The sequence below is a fragment of the Drosophila takahashii genome, chromosome X (genome assembly GCF_030179915.1).
Source record: "Drosophila takahashii strain IR98-3 E-12201 chromosome X, DtakHiC1v2, whole genome shotgun sequence".
In the NCBI taxonomy this organism is placed as follows: Eukaryota; Metazoa; Arthropoda; class Insecta; order Diptera; family Drosophilidae; genus Drosophila; species Drosophila takahashii.
The window spans coordinates 7,274,209-7,291,005 of NC_091683.1; the positions used below are offsets into that span (position 1 = coordinate 7,274,209).

The following is a 16,797-nucleotide window of genomic DNA, read 5'->3' on the forward strand; positions in this document are numbered from 1 at the left end:
ACGGAAAGTATTATGGATTTATAGCAAATTTTGTTATCTGTTCAAAACAGTATGTATTTTTGGTGTAGGACCATTTTTGGCCAAGTTACAGCAAAAAACCCAAAAGAAAAAATTCCAGTTTTTGTCAAAAACTGAAATCCCGAATTTCAAAAAAAAAAACAAAACCCGTTTTTTCGCTATATCAAAGCAAATACTGATTCAAAGTATGGATTGTCATACCTTTCTGAACTCGTTATTAAATTTCCTAACGATTGGCATTTAAACCTTGACAATTTAGTTATTTTTAATTTTTCGCAAAAAATCATGGGGTACCCCCTTATAAAAAAATTAAAAATTGGCTAAAATTTTATTTTTCCAAAATCACACGGAAAGTATTATGGATTTATAGCAAATTTTGTTATCTGTTCAAAACAGTATGTATTTTTGGTGTAGGACCATTTTTGGCCAAGTTACAGCAAAAAACCCAAAAGAAAAAATTCCAAAATTTGTCAAAAACTGAAATCCCGAATTTCCAAAAAAAAACAAAACCCGTTTTTTCGCTATGACAAAGCAAATACTGATTCAAAGTATGGATGTCATACCTTTCTGAACTGGATTTATAGCAAATTTTGTTATCTGTTCAAAACAGTATGTATTTTTGGTGTAGGACCATTTTTGGCCAAGTTACAGCAAAAAACCCAAAAGAAAAAATTCCAATTTCTGTCAAAAACTGAAATCCCGAATTTCCAAAAAAAAAAACAAAACCCTTTTTTCGCTATATCAAAGGAAATACTGATTCAAAGTATGGATTGTCATACCTTTCTGAACTTGTTATATTTTTATTTACTCCTTAATTTACCCAAAAATATCCATTCCATTAAGAAGTCAAAATTGGATGTTTCATTTTTTGTTGCTTTTTTGCTGCATTTTTATTATTTACTTATATATCTCCGCCAGCACTCGAGCGCTGCAATCAATTGATTTTCATGCTACAGTATTTCTTGTGTCTAGAAACTACTAAAATTAAATTTAAATGTAGTTATGAGCTTGGGCATGTCCGTTATCAATGGTATTGTATTATAATTTTTTATAAATATTATTATGCGCTTTTTGTATGGTTTTATGTTTTATGAAAAAAATTTTTATGTTTTTACTTGGTTTACATTTGTTTTTATGCACTAATTTGTCGGCAAAATGTTTTGTTTTTTCTTTTCATTCCTTTTTTTGATACAAAACTATTTTTATTATTTATTTAGCTTTTCGTTTAAAATTATTATTGAATTTCGCGCTTGTCTTGACTTTGGTTTTTTGGGTTTTTTCTTTATTTTATGGCTACTCATTCAAAATCACTCACACGCACGCTATATATATATATATATTTATATATATATATCATTATCCAATACCTTTATATTTCTTCTTCATTTATATGTACAATTCTAGTTTAAACTATGAAATGTGCTAAATTATACAATAAAAAAAAACAAAAAAAATGTTATGTATAGTATATAATTTTTTTAAAATTCTTTATATATATACTATATATTTATATGTAATTCATAGTTGTCATAGAGTTGTTTTTGTTTTTATTTATATATGATTTTTTTGGGTTTCTCTTTCTGCATTAGTTTAGTTTAGTTTGGCAACATTTTAAATTCGTTGCAATATCTCCAGTTGCTGCTAACATAATTTTTTGAGGGGTTTTCTCCGGGTTTTATCTTTTTGTTTTTGTTGATATCCTCTTTTGCATTAGTTTACTTATAATTAGACAAAAAAAATTAAATTATGCCTTTTGCTTAGCTGTTTTGGTTTTTGGGGTTGAGTGTGTTTTTCTCGTTTGGCAGGGGGGAAATCAGGGTGGCTTCTGGGGGACTTAAGGATTAGGGATTAAAGACTTGGGATTTAGGATTTAGGACTTGGGATTAGAGCTTGAAAACATATCGAGAGTTTATTATTTCTCGATAGTTAATTCGATATCGACATCGATATAAAATGTATCGATATTTTTGATGTTTCGACAATACGTATCAAAAATATCGATAATTTTTAAGCTCTACTTAAGATTTAGGATTAGTATGCTTTGAATGGGAACTCTACTGTAAGCTAGCTGAAAATCTTTTTGTTTTTCGGGTTTCTTTTGGCTACAGTTGATGTGTGTGTGGGTGTGTTACATATATTGCTGCGGTATTTACAATCGAATCAAAGTCCTTATATATGTATATAGTATATATACAGTGGCTAATGCATATCGCTTAGGTTTTTGTGGGGGAAGGGGAAAATGGGAAGGGGGAAAGGGGGCGTGGGGGTTGTCTGTGTAGTGGTAGCTTCTGTTGCTGCTGCAACATGCAACTCATGTTGCTGCTGTGGCTGCAATTTCCATTGCTGATGTTGCTGCTGTCCTTGCTTTATTTTTTCGCCCAGCTCTCGTCCACATTCATTTTGCCTTTTCCTTAGATTTATAAGCTTAGATTCTTATTATCGGATCACTTGAAGCAATTTCTTGGCATTCTTTTGGTCTTTGAGTGTCTCTGTCTCTGTGTTTGTGTCTGTGTCTGTGTGTCTGTGTTGGTGTAGTCGTCTGTCTGTATTTGTGTGTTAGTTATCCTGTGTATCCTTGTTTTTGGGCAGTAGCAGTTGGGGGGTTTCTCATTTTGGAGGGGGAAGGCCCGTGTTCAATTGATTTATCATTTCAATTTGTTCTCCGCTTTCTTTGCTCGTTTTTGTTCTGAAAAAAAAAACAAAACATAAAAAATATATAAAAACGGATAGGAATGTAAGCATCAACAATAAGTGCTTAAAGAAATATTCAAAAAAGTTATTCCTTACAGAATTATTTTTGCATTTGAAAAAATAAAATATTAGCTAACTTTTGTAAGATTTTTGCTACATAATTTTCAAATAAATGTTTAAAAAATGTATTCTTTACAGATACTTTTTTATTTATTTAGGTGCTCAATATTTAGGAAATATATATAAAATAGCTTATTTTTGCTATAATTTTTTACACATAAAATAATGATTTAATTTAATCATATATCCTAAAATGGTATACATTTTTCTCAGTGCCGCTTACCTTTTTTTCTTATACAATTCAATAAATTATTGCATTTGATATGTTGGTCCATTGTTTCATTATTCGTTCCTAAAAAAATTCTTGTATTTCTTGGTAATCATTTAGCATTCTCATTTTGAGTATTATTTGCAATCGATGTTGTTGTTGTTGCTCGGGTATTGCTCGAGTTTTCTTCTCTCCTTTTTTGTTTTTTTTTCTTCGGGTTGTGGGGGTGGGGGCTGGGGGTTTTCTCTGAATGGTAGGGGTTATATTTTCACTGTAGAAGGTGTATAAATGTTTTAGTTGTGTGTAATTCGGCTATGATTAGTACTGTTGGGCCGCTGCTGGGTTGAGATTACTGAGTGGAAAGATATAGAGAGAAGTAGTTGCTGCTGTTTCTGCTGTTGTTGTGGTGATGGTTAGCTGAAGGTTAGGTGATGGTTAGGTGGTGGTTAGGTGTTGCTGCTGCTGCTGCCGCTGCTTCTGCATTCTGAAGAATACTAAATATGTTTTTGAGGATCAGGGTTCGGGATCAGTGTGTCCAGAGTACACCAGTATGCAGTTTCAGTTTGAGGTTATGTTTCAGGATCAGAACCAAAAACCCGAACCGGAATTCAGATCAGAATCAGATCACTAAAGGTAATAGTCGCCCAGACACGCCGATGATGCCGCCGCCGCTGCCGCCGCTCCCGCTGCCGCCGCTCCCGCTGCTGCCGCCGTGTTAACCGCCGCCGCTGCCGTCATAAACGACTATCAGTATCCAAATCCCGCCGAACCGTGGCCAGTCATTGAGGGTGTTACACTACTAACTATACCTAATTGTGTGGCTGTATTATTTGATTGTCAGTGTTGTTGAGCGGCAAATTTCATACGTTTTTGTTTTTGACGTTGATTGCAGAACCAGACGCGCACCACGTTTTTCTTCAAATCCAGCTTTTCGGCAATCGCTGCGATTTTCTCACCGGATGGCCTCGGCTGGACGGCAAAGTAGGCTTCCAAAGAACGCTTTTCGGGTGCCGCAATGGAAGTCCTTTTTCTTGAAAAAAGACTCGATATAGATTACTTTAGAAGCGGGGCCCTAAGCTGATGGGACGGTCGGTAGTCGGTGGTCGCTAGGTGTTTCGGTATTAAATGGTATGGTTTTCGGTATATAATGGCGGATATGTGGTCGATCGATGCGAATAGTCCTAATTTTTTCGATATATGTATCTTCGTTTTTATTTGTAGTAAATAGGGATTTGGTGTGACAATAGCCCATAATCATTAATATAGAAAATATGGTAATTGAATTTTTATTTAAGTTATATTAAAAAAAAAGTACAAAATTTATTTGATTTTTCCCTTCAAGAAAAAAAAATTTATAGAAATAAGAACTTCAAAATGTAGTTAAAATATTTAAAAACTAAATGTTTGTAAGCCCTAAAACAAAACGGAGAAATGACATATTTGTAATGCCCAATATATAGTGAAAAAAAAGAAAAAAGACCAAATATGTATCCCAAAAGTAGGTGGCGCTTTACGAACTTTGACCCTATTGATGAAATTAAATTCAACGTTAGATGTCGCTTTCAAGAATAAATGGTTAACTGTATAACTACATAAGTTATTAATTTTTCTGACAAAAATAAGAACACGTAAGCCAAATAAATTATAAATTAATTAGGCTATTCCACGGCGTTTAAATTCGCTTATGGGCTATCCGTCTGTTCAAATCCGGGCTTCAATTTGGTCTCTTATTTCATGTCTCATTGTGTTTTTGGTGTCTGGCCAATTACTTCGCGCTCGGATGCTGGAGGAGGGTTTCGGTTTGGGATTCGGATTGGGATTGAGCTGAAGGTTTAAGGTTTTTAAGGTCTGGGCTGGGGCTACGCTACCGGGGGTCGATTAAAACACTTTCTACCTTTTCTTTTCGCCCGCCGGCAGGACACTGGGCGCATCGGGATCGCGCCGCTTGTTTTTCGCCTGCGCCTCGGCCTCCTCAAGCCACGCCTGCAGGATGGGCTTCAGGGCGATCATGTTGTTGTGCGACAGCGTCAGGCTCTCGAAGCGACAGATCGTGCTCTGCGACAGCGCACCGACGCCAGGTAACTTGAGATTGGCCAGGGCTTTGCCCACGTCCGCCTGCGTGACACCTGCAATTTGAGAATACGAAAAATAATAATTAATTCGCGATTAATTAATTCATCCGTGATGAATATACTGTAAACTTTTCTATTTTTGTTATTTTCTAAAAATAATTAACACTAAATCATTTTGTAATTTTTTATAGGTATAAAAAATGTTATTTCAGAGGGTAATGAAGTACCTTTTTTGTTTTATTTTGGGGGAAAAATAAATAAATACATAAAATCAAAATTTAATTATTTAGCCCTATATGATTTTAAAACTATTTAAAAAATCGTTGTATTAATATTGATTCTAAAATTAATATCAGAAGAAATCCTATTAACAATATTGAACAACATTTAAAATATTTTTCAAGTCAATTGCTTAGATTCTTTTTAATATTCTATTTCATAATTTAGTTTATTATTTTCAAGACAAAGCGTACAATACTTAATATGGTTTTGTAGCTCTTTAACTAAGTTATATAAATTTAATTATTTCTGACTTTTCTTTATCATTTAAATTTTGTGTTGTATAAATAAAGTTTTTTAGTTACCCAACCTAGTTATTTTATCTTAGTTTTTTTTGTTCTGATTTTTTCTAATCATTGAAATCTTAAATTTTTTATTTGTATTTAATTTTAAACTCTAATTTTTGGACAACTAACCCAGCTTGATGCGCCGCTGCTTGAAGCGCTCCGCAAACGCCTCCAGCTCGCGAGGATCGGTATCTGTGTCGGGATGCAGGCCAGCGGCAGCTACCGCCGCCGTGATAACAGGATGATGTACCGCTGAGTGTCCATGGTGTCCTGTGGAGATATCTGTAGAGGAGCAGGCAACCAAAGTGGCCGATCGTCACTTACCCCCCGTGTGGCCACTTAACGTGCCCGGATGGTGGTGGCTCATCATGTGATTCATGCTGTGATAGGAACCGTGCAGGTGTTGGTGTGTGGGCGTCAGCGGCGACTCCGAGATGGGCGCCAGCGTGGTCATCGAGCCCGTCGGGTCCAGCATGTCCAGCTGGTCCATCGAGTGGTGCATCTGCCGGGAAAAGGGATTTTCCTAAATATTGGGAAATTCAATTATTGTTAAATATTAATACATTAGCGTTGAGTGGTTGTGGGAAAGTAGGCTATCAATTGGCTACAACAATCACCAATAACAATTTTTTAGCAATATATCTATAGGTGTATTTGTGGTTAACTATCCGAAAAATCAATATATCTTAAGGAATTATTTTAAATATCTACTGAAAAACCAAATAGTTATTACAAATTAAAAAGTCTCAAAGTACACCTATTATAATAGGTCCAAAGTATATTTTTCTAGTCTATTGAATGGGTAAATATATTATTAAATTGTATTATTCTTTCCTTTCAAAATCTTAAAGCCCTTTTAAAAACCTACGTAGAATAAATCCAAGTTATATTTTTCTAGACCTATAAACAGGTTAAAATATATAACCTAATTTTATTTCACTTCATTTCAAAAAATTAAAACCCTTTAAAACTCCACTTAAAATCCTTTAAGCTAAGATAAACAAGTACACAACCTACAAAATAAATCTCTTTATACATATATATATATATAGAATGTACACCTAGCTAAATGGCATGATTTTAAAGACCATCATTAGCAGGGTAATCATTATCGTTGTAATCAGAACCCAAAAACCCAACCCCCCTCCCCCCACTGTAAACCCCCGTGAGCAGATAATTTGTAAAGTTTTCCACTCACGGCATAGGGAATGTATTTAAAGCTACCTCTAATTAAAGTCCTCGGTCGTTGTTCCCCAACCATCCCGAAGAGAACTGACAACCCTTTTACTTGAGCCTGCACTTGTTACTTTTCCGAAGGAGTTGGGGGATTGGGGATCCCCTTTGGCAGCTTTAATTGAACGGGAAATCAGGCCCACTCACACACACATAGATAGATAGACCAACACAGACACAAAAAACGACTGAGAGCGAAACGAAACGGAACGAAATGGAACGGATACGGATACGGATGGAGATACGGGGATACGGATACGGATACGAGGGCGCTCGCAACTCTTTTGTCTAGCCATCAAATATTTATAGAATTCCTCAATTATTTATACAAATATGAATAGCAACTAAAAAGCTGGAGCTCCCTTCTTTCCCCATCCTTTCTTTCCTTCCTTCCTTTTGTGTGTTGCTTTGTTAAGCATTTAAACTGATTACAGCTGAAAAGTATGAAAAGTATGGTACCAACAGAAGGCCAAATAGCCCGGATGGCCTCTTCCCAGCTCTTTCTAAGTCTCGATTCCCTCTCTTTCGCACTTTCCGGGCCGGGGCCTCCCCCCTATATCATGTTTTTAGCAGCTTTTCCAGTTACCATTTTCATTTGAATAGGAAAAAGGGGGGCTAGGGGCCCTTCGGTGCTGTGGCTGGGGGCTGGGTCACTCATATTTATTTATCTTTTTGTGAATGTGGCGCAGTCGGGCGGGTAAAACTAGCGCTTAGTTCTGCTCTCCTATGTACAGTCGGCAAACATACCACGCCCCCACTGACGAGCACAGCCGGAAAATGGACACAGTTAAGGAAAATAGCGAAAATGGGAAATGGGGAGGCAAATTGGACCCCCTGCCCAATTATGTAAAACTCTAAAATGATAAGGAGAGGCCTATGGAGAACAATAAGACACACACGAACACACATCTTTGTATATTTCGGGTTTATGTGTATTGGATGAAAAACTATGTAGATGATACTACCCCCATACCAAATGTTTTCATGCCGAATACAATGGCAAACTCTTCAATTATAAACCAATCCCAAAATTAGTCTGACGGTTATTGGTTTGCACCCTTGGCGCTCTCTCTCTCGCTCTCGCTCGCTCTTCCTCGCTCTCTCTCGCACCCAGGACCTCCTAAGGGAGCTGCCCTGGCCCTCTCTCTCTTTCGCATGCCCTAGTGCCATCTCTATCGACGCAGAGAGAACGGAACCACCCTGCGCAGGCCGAAAAACCAAAGCGGGACCCAAAAATCCCGGCTCAGGCGAGAGGGAGAGGGCGCCAGAGAGAGAGAGAGAGAGAGCAGGATTCGGGAGAGGAGACGGGAATACTTGGCCGTATAGCTCCAAAAACCAAAAACCCGTAGGATGAGGATGTGGATGTGGATGTGCTGCATTGTGGTTGGCTGGGGCTTATGCAAAATTCATGTGGGCAGTGCCGATGTCGCTGCCAGCGTTAACGTTACCGTTACCGTTACCGTTAACATCAACGTCAGCATCGAAGGATATACTACTGCTACCCACTGACCCACCCACTAAGCCACCCACCTCCCCCTCAAACCCGCAAAACCCTCAAACCACTGCGAAAAGGTCCACCCTGCTGGCCATTTCATTAGGCGCATAATTTGTAATTAATAAAATTATTCCAAGGCGGCCAAAGGATGCTAAACGTATACAGGAAAAATAATCCAGATTATGCATAGAACAATTTGTAGTTTGCCAAAATAATACTTATATGTTGCAATTAAAAGGTCGCCCTAAAAAGGTAATTATCAATAATAAATTATTATGAAATTAAAAACTTTCCAATATGGTTGAAAAATTTAATAGGAAAGTAAATATTCAGAAAATAAAAGTAGTAAAATATATTTTGCAAATATATTTGAAGTAGCCAAGAAATAATATTAATATTTTGGATTTACCTTAAAATTTAAAAAAATTTAAAATAATCTTTTCTTTATAAAAAAGTATACGGTTGTTGTCCACATGAAATAAATAATTTAAAATTGCTTTAATAAAAAATGAATAAAGGCCCCTTAAAAATAGTTAGTAAGGCAAGAAATATAAAAACAATATCTAAAAAAATAAATTAAATTAATAATAATTAATATCTAATTGTAGTAGCAAAAAGTGATAAAGGAAATGAATCATTTTAAAGTACATAAAATTAAGTTAAAGTTAAAAACCTTCGTTTTTTTAAACAATTTTCCAATGACATTTTCTTTAAGTGTGGGGAAAACAATGTATCCAGATCTGAAACATCAGAGACGGAGCGAGATGGAAGGAGTGAGCTAGTATGAGTGACTGTATGGGGGGTATGGGGAGTGTGGGGCTGTGGGTGTGGCGTACCATATATCTCCATCCCTTTTTCGGCCAGGGGACAAATGAAATGCAACAATAGAAGACAATTTGCAACAGAAAGGATACAAATAAATACGAGTAGCTAACCGGAAAAAGAGGAAACAATTGCAATTGCACTGCTGCCAAATTGCCAAATGTTGTCTGCATTGATTTTCTACTGCAACATGTATATATATGTATATGTAGCTATATAAATGTATATATGTATATCTGCTCAGCAGCAGCGACGTCAACCGTCATCACACACATAGAGATTAAATTGTGTTAGTGTGTGTGTGCATGAAAACGCCATTTTAAGTAAGAAATACCCTTTAAAATGTAAAAAGTCCTGATTTACAATAAAGGTTGGCATATAAATTTGGTTTTTATTTGGCACACTTCTATTTTGTTTGCAACAAATTTATTTCAAACAAAAATATTTAGAAATTAAAGATGAATATTAGCTTATTAAATTAATATTAAATAAATATTTTAATTATTATTCTTACGGAAGAACTACTACAAACAGCAAAAAGCGAAGATTTTGATTTTTCACAAAAAATATCAGTATCTTGGCCGAAACAAGGGAAATAATAGCCAGAATATAGAATGCCATACCTTGTTGAACTCGTGATAAAATATTCAATCGATCATTTAAACCTGAATATATACTTTTTTGGCCATTTTTCGCTAAAAATTATCAACCTCCAAAAGGGCATTTCGCTGTCGCGGATTTTTGCGACTTTTCTTCCACCTGAGAACTGTTTTTCTTGCTTGCTTTAATTTGGCGCTTTGACTTTGGTCTCCAGCTTCATGATTTATTAACAAATTTGCGAACATAATTTATTTATTTGCCGTTTGTTGATAAACATGTGAGTGGCTTTCTCTCTCACTCTCTGCCGTCTCTGTCTCTCTCCCGAGTTTTCTTTTCCTATTTTCTTTTCTGGCAGCCCACACACAGCCCCCCTGATTGTTTACGCGCAAATGACCTCATTATATATATAATGTAATTTGTTGTTGTCACACTGGGTTCCTTTTCCTTTTCTCTATTTTTTCCCATCTTATTTTCGACATAATAAAGCGTTTTTGGCGCAATTTGTTGTATCTTTGTGATTGTTTTTGTTTGTTGTCTGTCTGCCACTCGCTCTCCCTCTCTTTCTTCACGCCTATTGCTGTCCCCCTCTTCGTGTGCATGTGTGTGTGCGCTTTGTTATTGTTCATTAATTTTTAAGCATTGTTAATATATTATGTCGGTGACTTTTGTCACTCGAGTCGAACAGATAGAATCGAGTTTTTCGGAGGGGAATCACCCACTTTTCACGTACCGATTTCTTAGCATACTTTTCTGCGTTTTGGCCTTAGGATAGGATGAAATAATAGGATGGGATAACTATTATTAAGAGGATTTGTTTTTGAATGGGACATGAGCAGATTGTTATAGCTTCTTAAAACTGTAAAAATATTTTTCAAGCATATTTTAAATATATTAATATTTAAAATATAATATAAAGATATTCTTCAAGCATATTTTAAATCAAATAAACAGTTTTTTTTCTTATATTCAGTTTGTAGTTTCCTAATACTTCACAAGATATTATTCTCAAGGAATAAATATTTTTGTCAATCAATAATTTTAAAATATGAAAACTTATATGCAAAAAAAGTTTCTAGGTAGTTACTGTCAAATAGATAAAGAAAAGAAAAAAGAAAAAAAAATAACGAAAAATAGGAAACTCTCCATATTATTATCAAATATTCTTGCTGTAGTTCTAGTAAATCTCTAATAACAAGAAACACTTTCCACTTTTGTCTAATCAACCAATGCTCTTTTATAACCTCACAACCCCCACAATAAAAAAAACCCCAAGCTTGACTCGTTAGAATTCTTTATACACAACCAAAGTGCGGATTAAAATCATCAGTACATTCCATTTGCGATCCATGTTGAGGTCGGGGCGTGTTCTTAGATCCAGTTGACGACATAGTAATCATGATAGGCATTCGTTTTCTTTGTTTTCGAGTGAGAGTGTGGGACGGGGATTTGTTTTGTGTTGTCTATGTTTCGTGATATATGTTCTTGGGGTTCGATTTTTCTTGAGATCTTCTACTTTTTGCGCTTCTCCACGGGCTTTAGGATCTGGAAGGAGCACATTAGCGTATCGTCCACGGACATCATGGCCCCGGCATTATCGAATTCGCCGCAATAGTTGGGCGCCGAGAAAAGTGTGACCAGTTGGCGTTTGGCGAAGAACTCATAGCCATCCTCCACCACCTGATGGGCGCGACAAATCAAGTCAAGGTCATGTTTCTGCAGAAACTTGCCCACCACCTCGGCGCCAAAGGTGAAGCTCACGCCGCGATCGTTTTCACCCCAGCCAATGGTGTCCTTGTCGGGATCGGACCAAAGGAGGTCGCACAGGAGTCCCTGATCCGGCACATCGGTGGGTCGCATTATGCGGCGTATCTGCTCCATGGAGGTCAGATCCGGTGACAAGCCCCCGTGGCAGCAGAAGATCTTCTCATCGACAATCGCCACCACGGGCAGGCAGTTGAAGCAATCGGTGAAGGTCTTCCACAACTTGATCGTATACCGGCGCTTGCACTCATCGTAGAATCCATAGATCCTATTGATGCTGGCGCATTCGTGATTGCCGCGGAGCAGGAAGAAATTCTCCGAGTACTTGATCTTGTAGGCCAACAGCAGGCAGATGGTTTCCAGCGACTGTTTGCCCCTATCGACATAGTCGCCCAGGAACAGATAGTTGGATTCGGGCGGATAGCCGCCGTACTCGAAGAGGCGCAATAGATCATAGTACTGGCCATGGATGTCGCCGCAAATCTTGAGCGGGGCCTCAAGTTCAAGTAATATAGGTTGGGCCAGCAGGATCTCACGGGATTTAAGGCACAACCCGCGTATCTCACCCTCGGACAACTGGACATTCTTGCCCGGTCGGGCGCCACGCACCTCCAGGAGGCGGGAAATGATGCTGTCCAGATTGAGAACCTCCGCCATTCCGTCGGTCTTGCGAGCCGCGGCTACGTTGTCCGGGCCGGATCTGCCAACCGCCTGGGACGCCGTTGGTGCTGATTGGGGATCAGGGACTCACCCTGATAGTCCGGATAAATTGACGGGAACTGGAGGCCTCAAACCGGTATTGAATCGATATTCTTATACACTTGATTTACCTGTAATTTGATTTATTGTTATCACGGCTTTTTAAATATCTCACTATTAAACTACTACTATTTTGTACAGCGTGCTTTCACTTCTTCGTTTTCTCCGCGTTGATTTTTATTTTTATTTTTCTGATTTTTTTTTTCAATTTACTAGCTGCGTTGTTGTCGCCTTGTTTTATTTTATGAATATGTTCTCGCTTTGCTTTTTGGCTTCTATCAAAACTACAGACATAAAAGTGATACGACTACTATGATGTAAATGAAAAACAGTTTTGAATTTATAAAGATGACTACACTGATAACAAAATTGTTAAAACAAATAAATATCTGTATACTAAATTTAAAATTTCATATTTAATATATGAAAAAAAGAAGCAAACACATAAAATTAAAATCAAAACATATTAAGTTAAAATATTTGAACGAAAAGAATTAATTTATAAAATGCTTGTTTAAATTTCTTAAATTTACTACTTCCATATTTTAAACCATTAAAAACAGCCATCAATGGAATATGAAATTAATGGATTTACTAGGTTTTTTATCAGTGTAGATTAAAAACCAATAGAATTCCGGATTTCTGTTTAGTTTCTTAGCTTTGGATCCATTTTGATGACATACTTGCGGCTCTAAGTGAATTTTACTGTATACGTACAGATCTACAGAACCCTTTCACTTGATCGGTGCCCTGTGTCATAGGTCATGTATCGGTCACTTGCACTCTTCACTCCACCTTTTTTCCTTGCCTCTCACTCGCACGTTCGCAGTTTGAGGTTATGTGCGATTTTTTGATGGTTTACGAACAAGATTACTGATTTATTACTGGATATATAGACTGATATGGGATCGGGAAAAGGTATACAATGCACTTTTGACTGGCCGGAACTCGTCACTTTTTGCGGTGGCTTTGGAATTTTGAAACAAATTTTGACTCGGAAATGGTGACCGCTTTTTTTTTTGTAACTAAATGAATGAAAAATCGAAGACTAACATCTTAGAATTTGATTTGCTTTTTATTCTCTAAAAATCTGTTTTGGTAAAAAACAATTTATTGTGAAAAGGCAGAGCAAAGAAAATAGTTTTCTTTATCCTTAAAAATAAAGTTCCTTTGATATTTTCTCATCTCTTAAATTTTGTAGCACTGAAAGGTATTATTTAAGGTGTCTTTCCGCCCTGTGCGAACCTTCGACCCTCCTTTCGATCTACCCCTTGACCATTTGTTCCTATTATCTCTGATTGAGTGGAAAACTTGAAGTTCTCGAGTGCCATTTGCAGTAAGGGTTTCCCCCGATGTTTCACCCTATGAGCTTATTTTCTTTTTTGTTTCCTTAGTGCGGCCAGTAATTAGCTGCAATTTGTTAGCGAAACTTGAAAAATTGCAGTGTAAACAGGATTTGAAGTGGGGGTTGTATGGTGCGGCGAATAATGCCGCAGTGTCCGCAAACTGGGTTCATTGTATCCTTATTCATTTCGGTATTTCAGGTTATATGTATACACCCAAAAAAACACGTGTATGAATTTGTAGTAAATAATATAAAATCCGATATAATTTATGTCAAATTTATGATTGAAAAATATTAATCTAATATTTTATCATATCATAAAAATACCGAATTTAGTAGCACAAATAATGTAAAATAAGATAAACATAATCTGTATTCATATCAAAATGATATAAACAACTTGATCTTTAATTTAGAATTAATGTACGAATAGTTTAGTTTCTATGTTCATTTCTTTTTTTCGGTGTAGGAGGCTCCACTGTACAGTGTTCAGTGTGTCCTGTGTGTCCTTTGGCCCATGTCCTGTGTCCTGGCACCGCAAAGCAAACAGCAACAGCAACAGCATCGTTTATTTTGGGGAAACAAAGGACCTCATTTTCCCTCCATTTGTTTAACCAAGAGGCAAGTGAGGCAAGGAGGCAAAGAGCCAAAGCACAACAGCAACGGCAAAGTTTTATAAATGGTTTGGCCATTGTTGTGCGACGGCCGCTGTTTGTTGAAATTAATTGGTGTTACACAAATGAGTAATTTTCAATGTACATAAATATTTGCACAAATTGCAATTTGGCCATTGGTTTGGTTTCGTTGGGTTCCATTGGGTTTCCTGGGGTATATGCATATAAGGGGTGTGCAGTGCTCCTTTCGAGTGCTGTTCAAATAGCAATTTTTATTGTCAAGCGTTAATAATTTGAACAATGAATAATATGAACGGTAAGCATCTGTTATTATTCCAAACAAATCAAAACAAGTGCAAAAGCGAGTGGGCGGGGCATCCGTCGACTCTTGAATTCTGAGCTCTGAGTTCTTGATCCTGCGAGTCCTTTGCGAGTCCTCCCCTCTCGTTTTATTTTCATCCTGGCCACACCACACACAAATCTTCATAAATTGCAACTGCCGGGGCGACAGTTTTGGGAATTGAGACAAAGTGCGAGAAGTGCCTGTGGAACAGGGAAAAAGCAGGGAAAAACGTAGCCCAAAAAGGGGTCGACAAATGGGAAAATGATACACTTTACTTTACTTATTTTTACACACACACAGACACAATCAAGGAGCAACAAATTGCCGCATAAATGTGGGGTGGTTCGCCACGTAATAGATTTTATTTTATTTTTATATCCGCCAGACGCGCGTTCGCCAGCGGCCAAACAAATTGAAAGGCAGGAGGAATCGTGGCCTTACTTTACTTACTTTTACTTTTTACTTGTTAGCTTTTACCTTTTGCTTTTGCCTAACCTCCCTTGAAAAAAAGGGAATTCCCAGGACATTCTACACTGCAGGCCAACAAAGGCGAGCAATATTTATGGGGAGTGCGGAATATATGTTTCTATTGGCATAAATCTTAGTATATTTGACTAAGCTTAATGCTGTTGAAGAGTATTGCCAGAAATAAAAAATAATGATTTCAGGTACCTGTTACAATAAAATTTAAAAAAATAGAAAATATTATAAAACAAAATATAGTAAAACAAAACTTTATAAAATAGAGTATTATAAAAGAAAATATAATAATTTAAATAACAGGAATTGAGATCTTTACGAACTTGAAATTGTATTAATATATTACATTAAAAGATAATAATATATAAATGAAAATTAAATTAAAAAAAATAAATATTAATAAATTTAAGATTTTATCACATTAATATACCTATACTATTTAATCCAGGTTTATACTTTTTCTGGTTTTCCATCTGTTTTTCTGTTAGTTTTCCGTATAAATTTTCCCGTCTCCTTTAAGTGCACGACTTTTGGTCTTTGGTCTCACTTGAAAAACGACTCATAAAACTTTGCCGACACACGGCGCATACACTGCGATAAGTTTCAGGGTTAATGGCAACATATTGTCGCTGGCTCATCATGCGTGTGAGAAGAAATAATAAAGAAGGAGAGCCGGTGGTTTTCCCGAGTTTTCCCTGAGTTTTCCCGCCTCCAGCGACCACCTGCCAACGTTTTCCGCCTCCACTCCTGCTTTAATTTTTGGTCGTAATTTTTTACACATTGCGGTCCCGGCTTAACGGTTCTTCTACCGTCTGTTTTCCGGCCTGCTCTACTGGGAGACACATCGATAGGGTCGGGGGGAACCCACCCATTCAACCAACCAGCCATTCAACCATCCACAACCACCCTCTCCGGCGATATACTTATTTTTTTCCACGTCACGCACACGGCGATGGAACAAGTGCAGCGGCTCAGGTGAGGAGGGTAAGGTGGAAAGCGGACAGGGAACACTGGGAAAAAAATTACTAACTAAAAATGAAGTGCGTAGAAAAAGATATACCTATTTTAATACATCAAAATCACTCAAAAATGGCTGAGATTAGTGAATATTTAGTACTTTAAGTTGTAAACTTAAACATTAAAATACAAAGAAGTCAATATAAAAGGAATACTTGAGTTCATTATGAGAATATACCAAAGTTAATAATTAAAATAATCAATGTATATTTTTTATTTTTCTATTATTACAATTTTACTTATTAATTATTTAAAAAAAATTTTTTGTATTAATTTTTATACTTTTTTTAATTATTTTTATTTGTTTTTATCATTATTTACTTTTATATTTATAACATATTGTTTATTTTTCCAGCAAAAATGTTTATAAACCTTAAAACAAGACCAAAAATGATTTAATTTTAATTTGTGTTAAAGATAGCATGTTTTTTTCGGGTGCAGAGGGAAAGTGGCAATCACACGCTGCGTCGCAAGTCTGTGCAATAAAAACAACAACAAAAAGCACAACGACATGCTGCACACACACACCCATAAACACACACGACACACGATGAAAACAAGGACACGGGGGATTCCACGTGCGCCCATGGGCTTGGGAGGGGGGTTTCGGGGGGATTGGTAATAGAAATTACATACAAAGTAGCGAACTCGAG

The 16,797-nt window shown here is 36.7% G+C and overlaps 2 protein-coding genes across 8 annotated transcripts in view; both read right to left on the reverse strand.

Annotated features, from left to right (window-relative positions):
* Positions 1 to 898: 898 nt before the first annotated feature.
* acj6 (abnormal chemosensory protein 6) overlaps positions 899 to 16,797 on the reverse strand; it is a 35,623-nt gene continuing 19,724 nt past the window's right edge. For 2 of the 4 annotated variants that reach the window (XM_017136838.3, XM_017136836.3), the window contains 6 exons: positions 6,000 to 6,198; positions 5,805 to 5,945; positions 4,932 to 5,163; positions 3,904 to 4,061; positions 3,053 to 3,846; positions 899 to 2,704 (listed from right to left, as the gene is read on the reverse strand). In XM_017136838.3, the coding sequence (XP_016992327.1) occupies positions 3,785 to 3,846; positions 3,904 to 4,061; positions 4,932 to 5,163; positions 5,805 to 5,945; positions 6,000 to 6,198 (792 nt within the window). In that variant the 3' untranslated portion in view covers positions 899 to 2,704; positions 3,053 to 3,784. Of the gene's footprint in view, positions 2,705 to 3,052; positions 3,847 to 3,903; positions 4,068 to 4,931; positions 5,164 to 5,804; positions 5,946 to 5,999; positions 6,199 to 16,797 lie in introns of all 4 variants that reach the window. The other 2 variants (XM_017136837.3, XM_017136835.3) reach the window with 1 other exon arrangement.
* Pp1-13C (Protein phosphatase 1 at 13C) lies at positions 11,107 to 13,379 on the reverse strand. Of its 4 annotated transcripts, XM_070218936.1 has the most exons (3): positions 13,063 to 13,379; positions 12,475 to 12,629; positions 11,107 to 12,416 (listed from the first exon to the last, which is right to left on the reverse strand). In XM_070218936.1, the coding sequence occupies exon 3, from the start codon at positions 12,241 to 12,243 to the stop codon at positions 11,335 to 11,337; it is 909 nt and encodes a 302-aa protein (XP_070075037.1). In that variant the 5' UTR covers positions 12,244 to 12,416; positions 12,475 to 12,629; positions 13,063 to 13,379; the 3' UTR covers positions 11,107 to 11,334. The 4 variants fall into 4 exon arrangements, with proteins under 4 accessions (XP_070075037.1, XP_070075039.1, XP_044249368.1 ...); XM_070218938.1 differs by lacking the exon at positions 12,475 to 12,629 and having other exon boundaries at positions 13,141 to 13,379; XM_044393433.2 differs by lacking the exon at positions 12,475 to 12,629.

Coding starts and splice junctions, on each gene's coding strand:
- Pp1-13C (XM_070218938.1), bottom strand. CDS start 12,243: ATGGCGGAGGTTCTCAATCTGGACAGCATCATTTCCCGCCTCCTGGAG.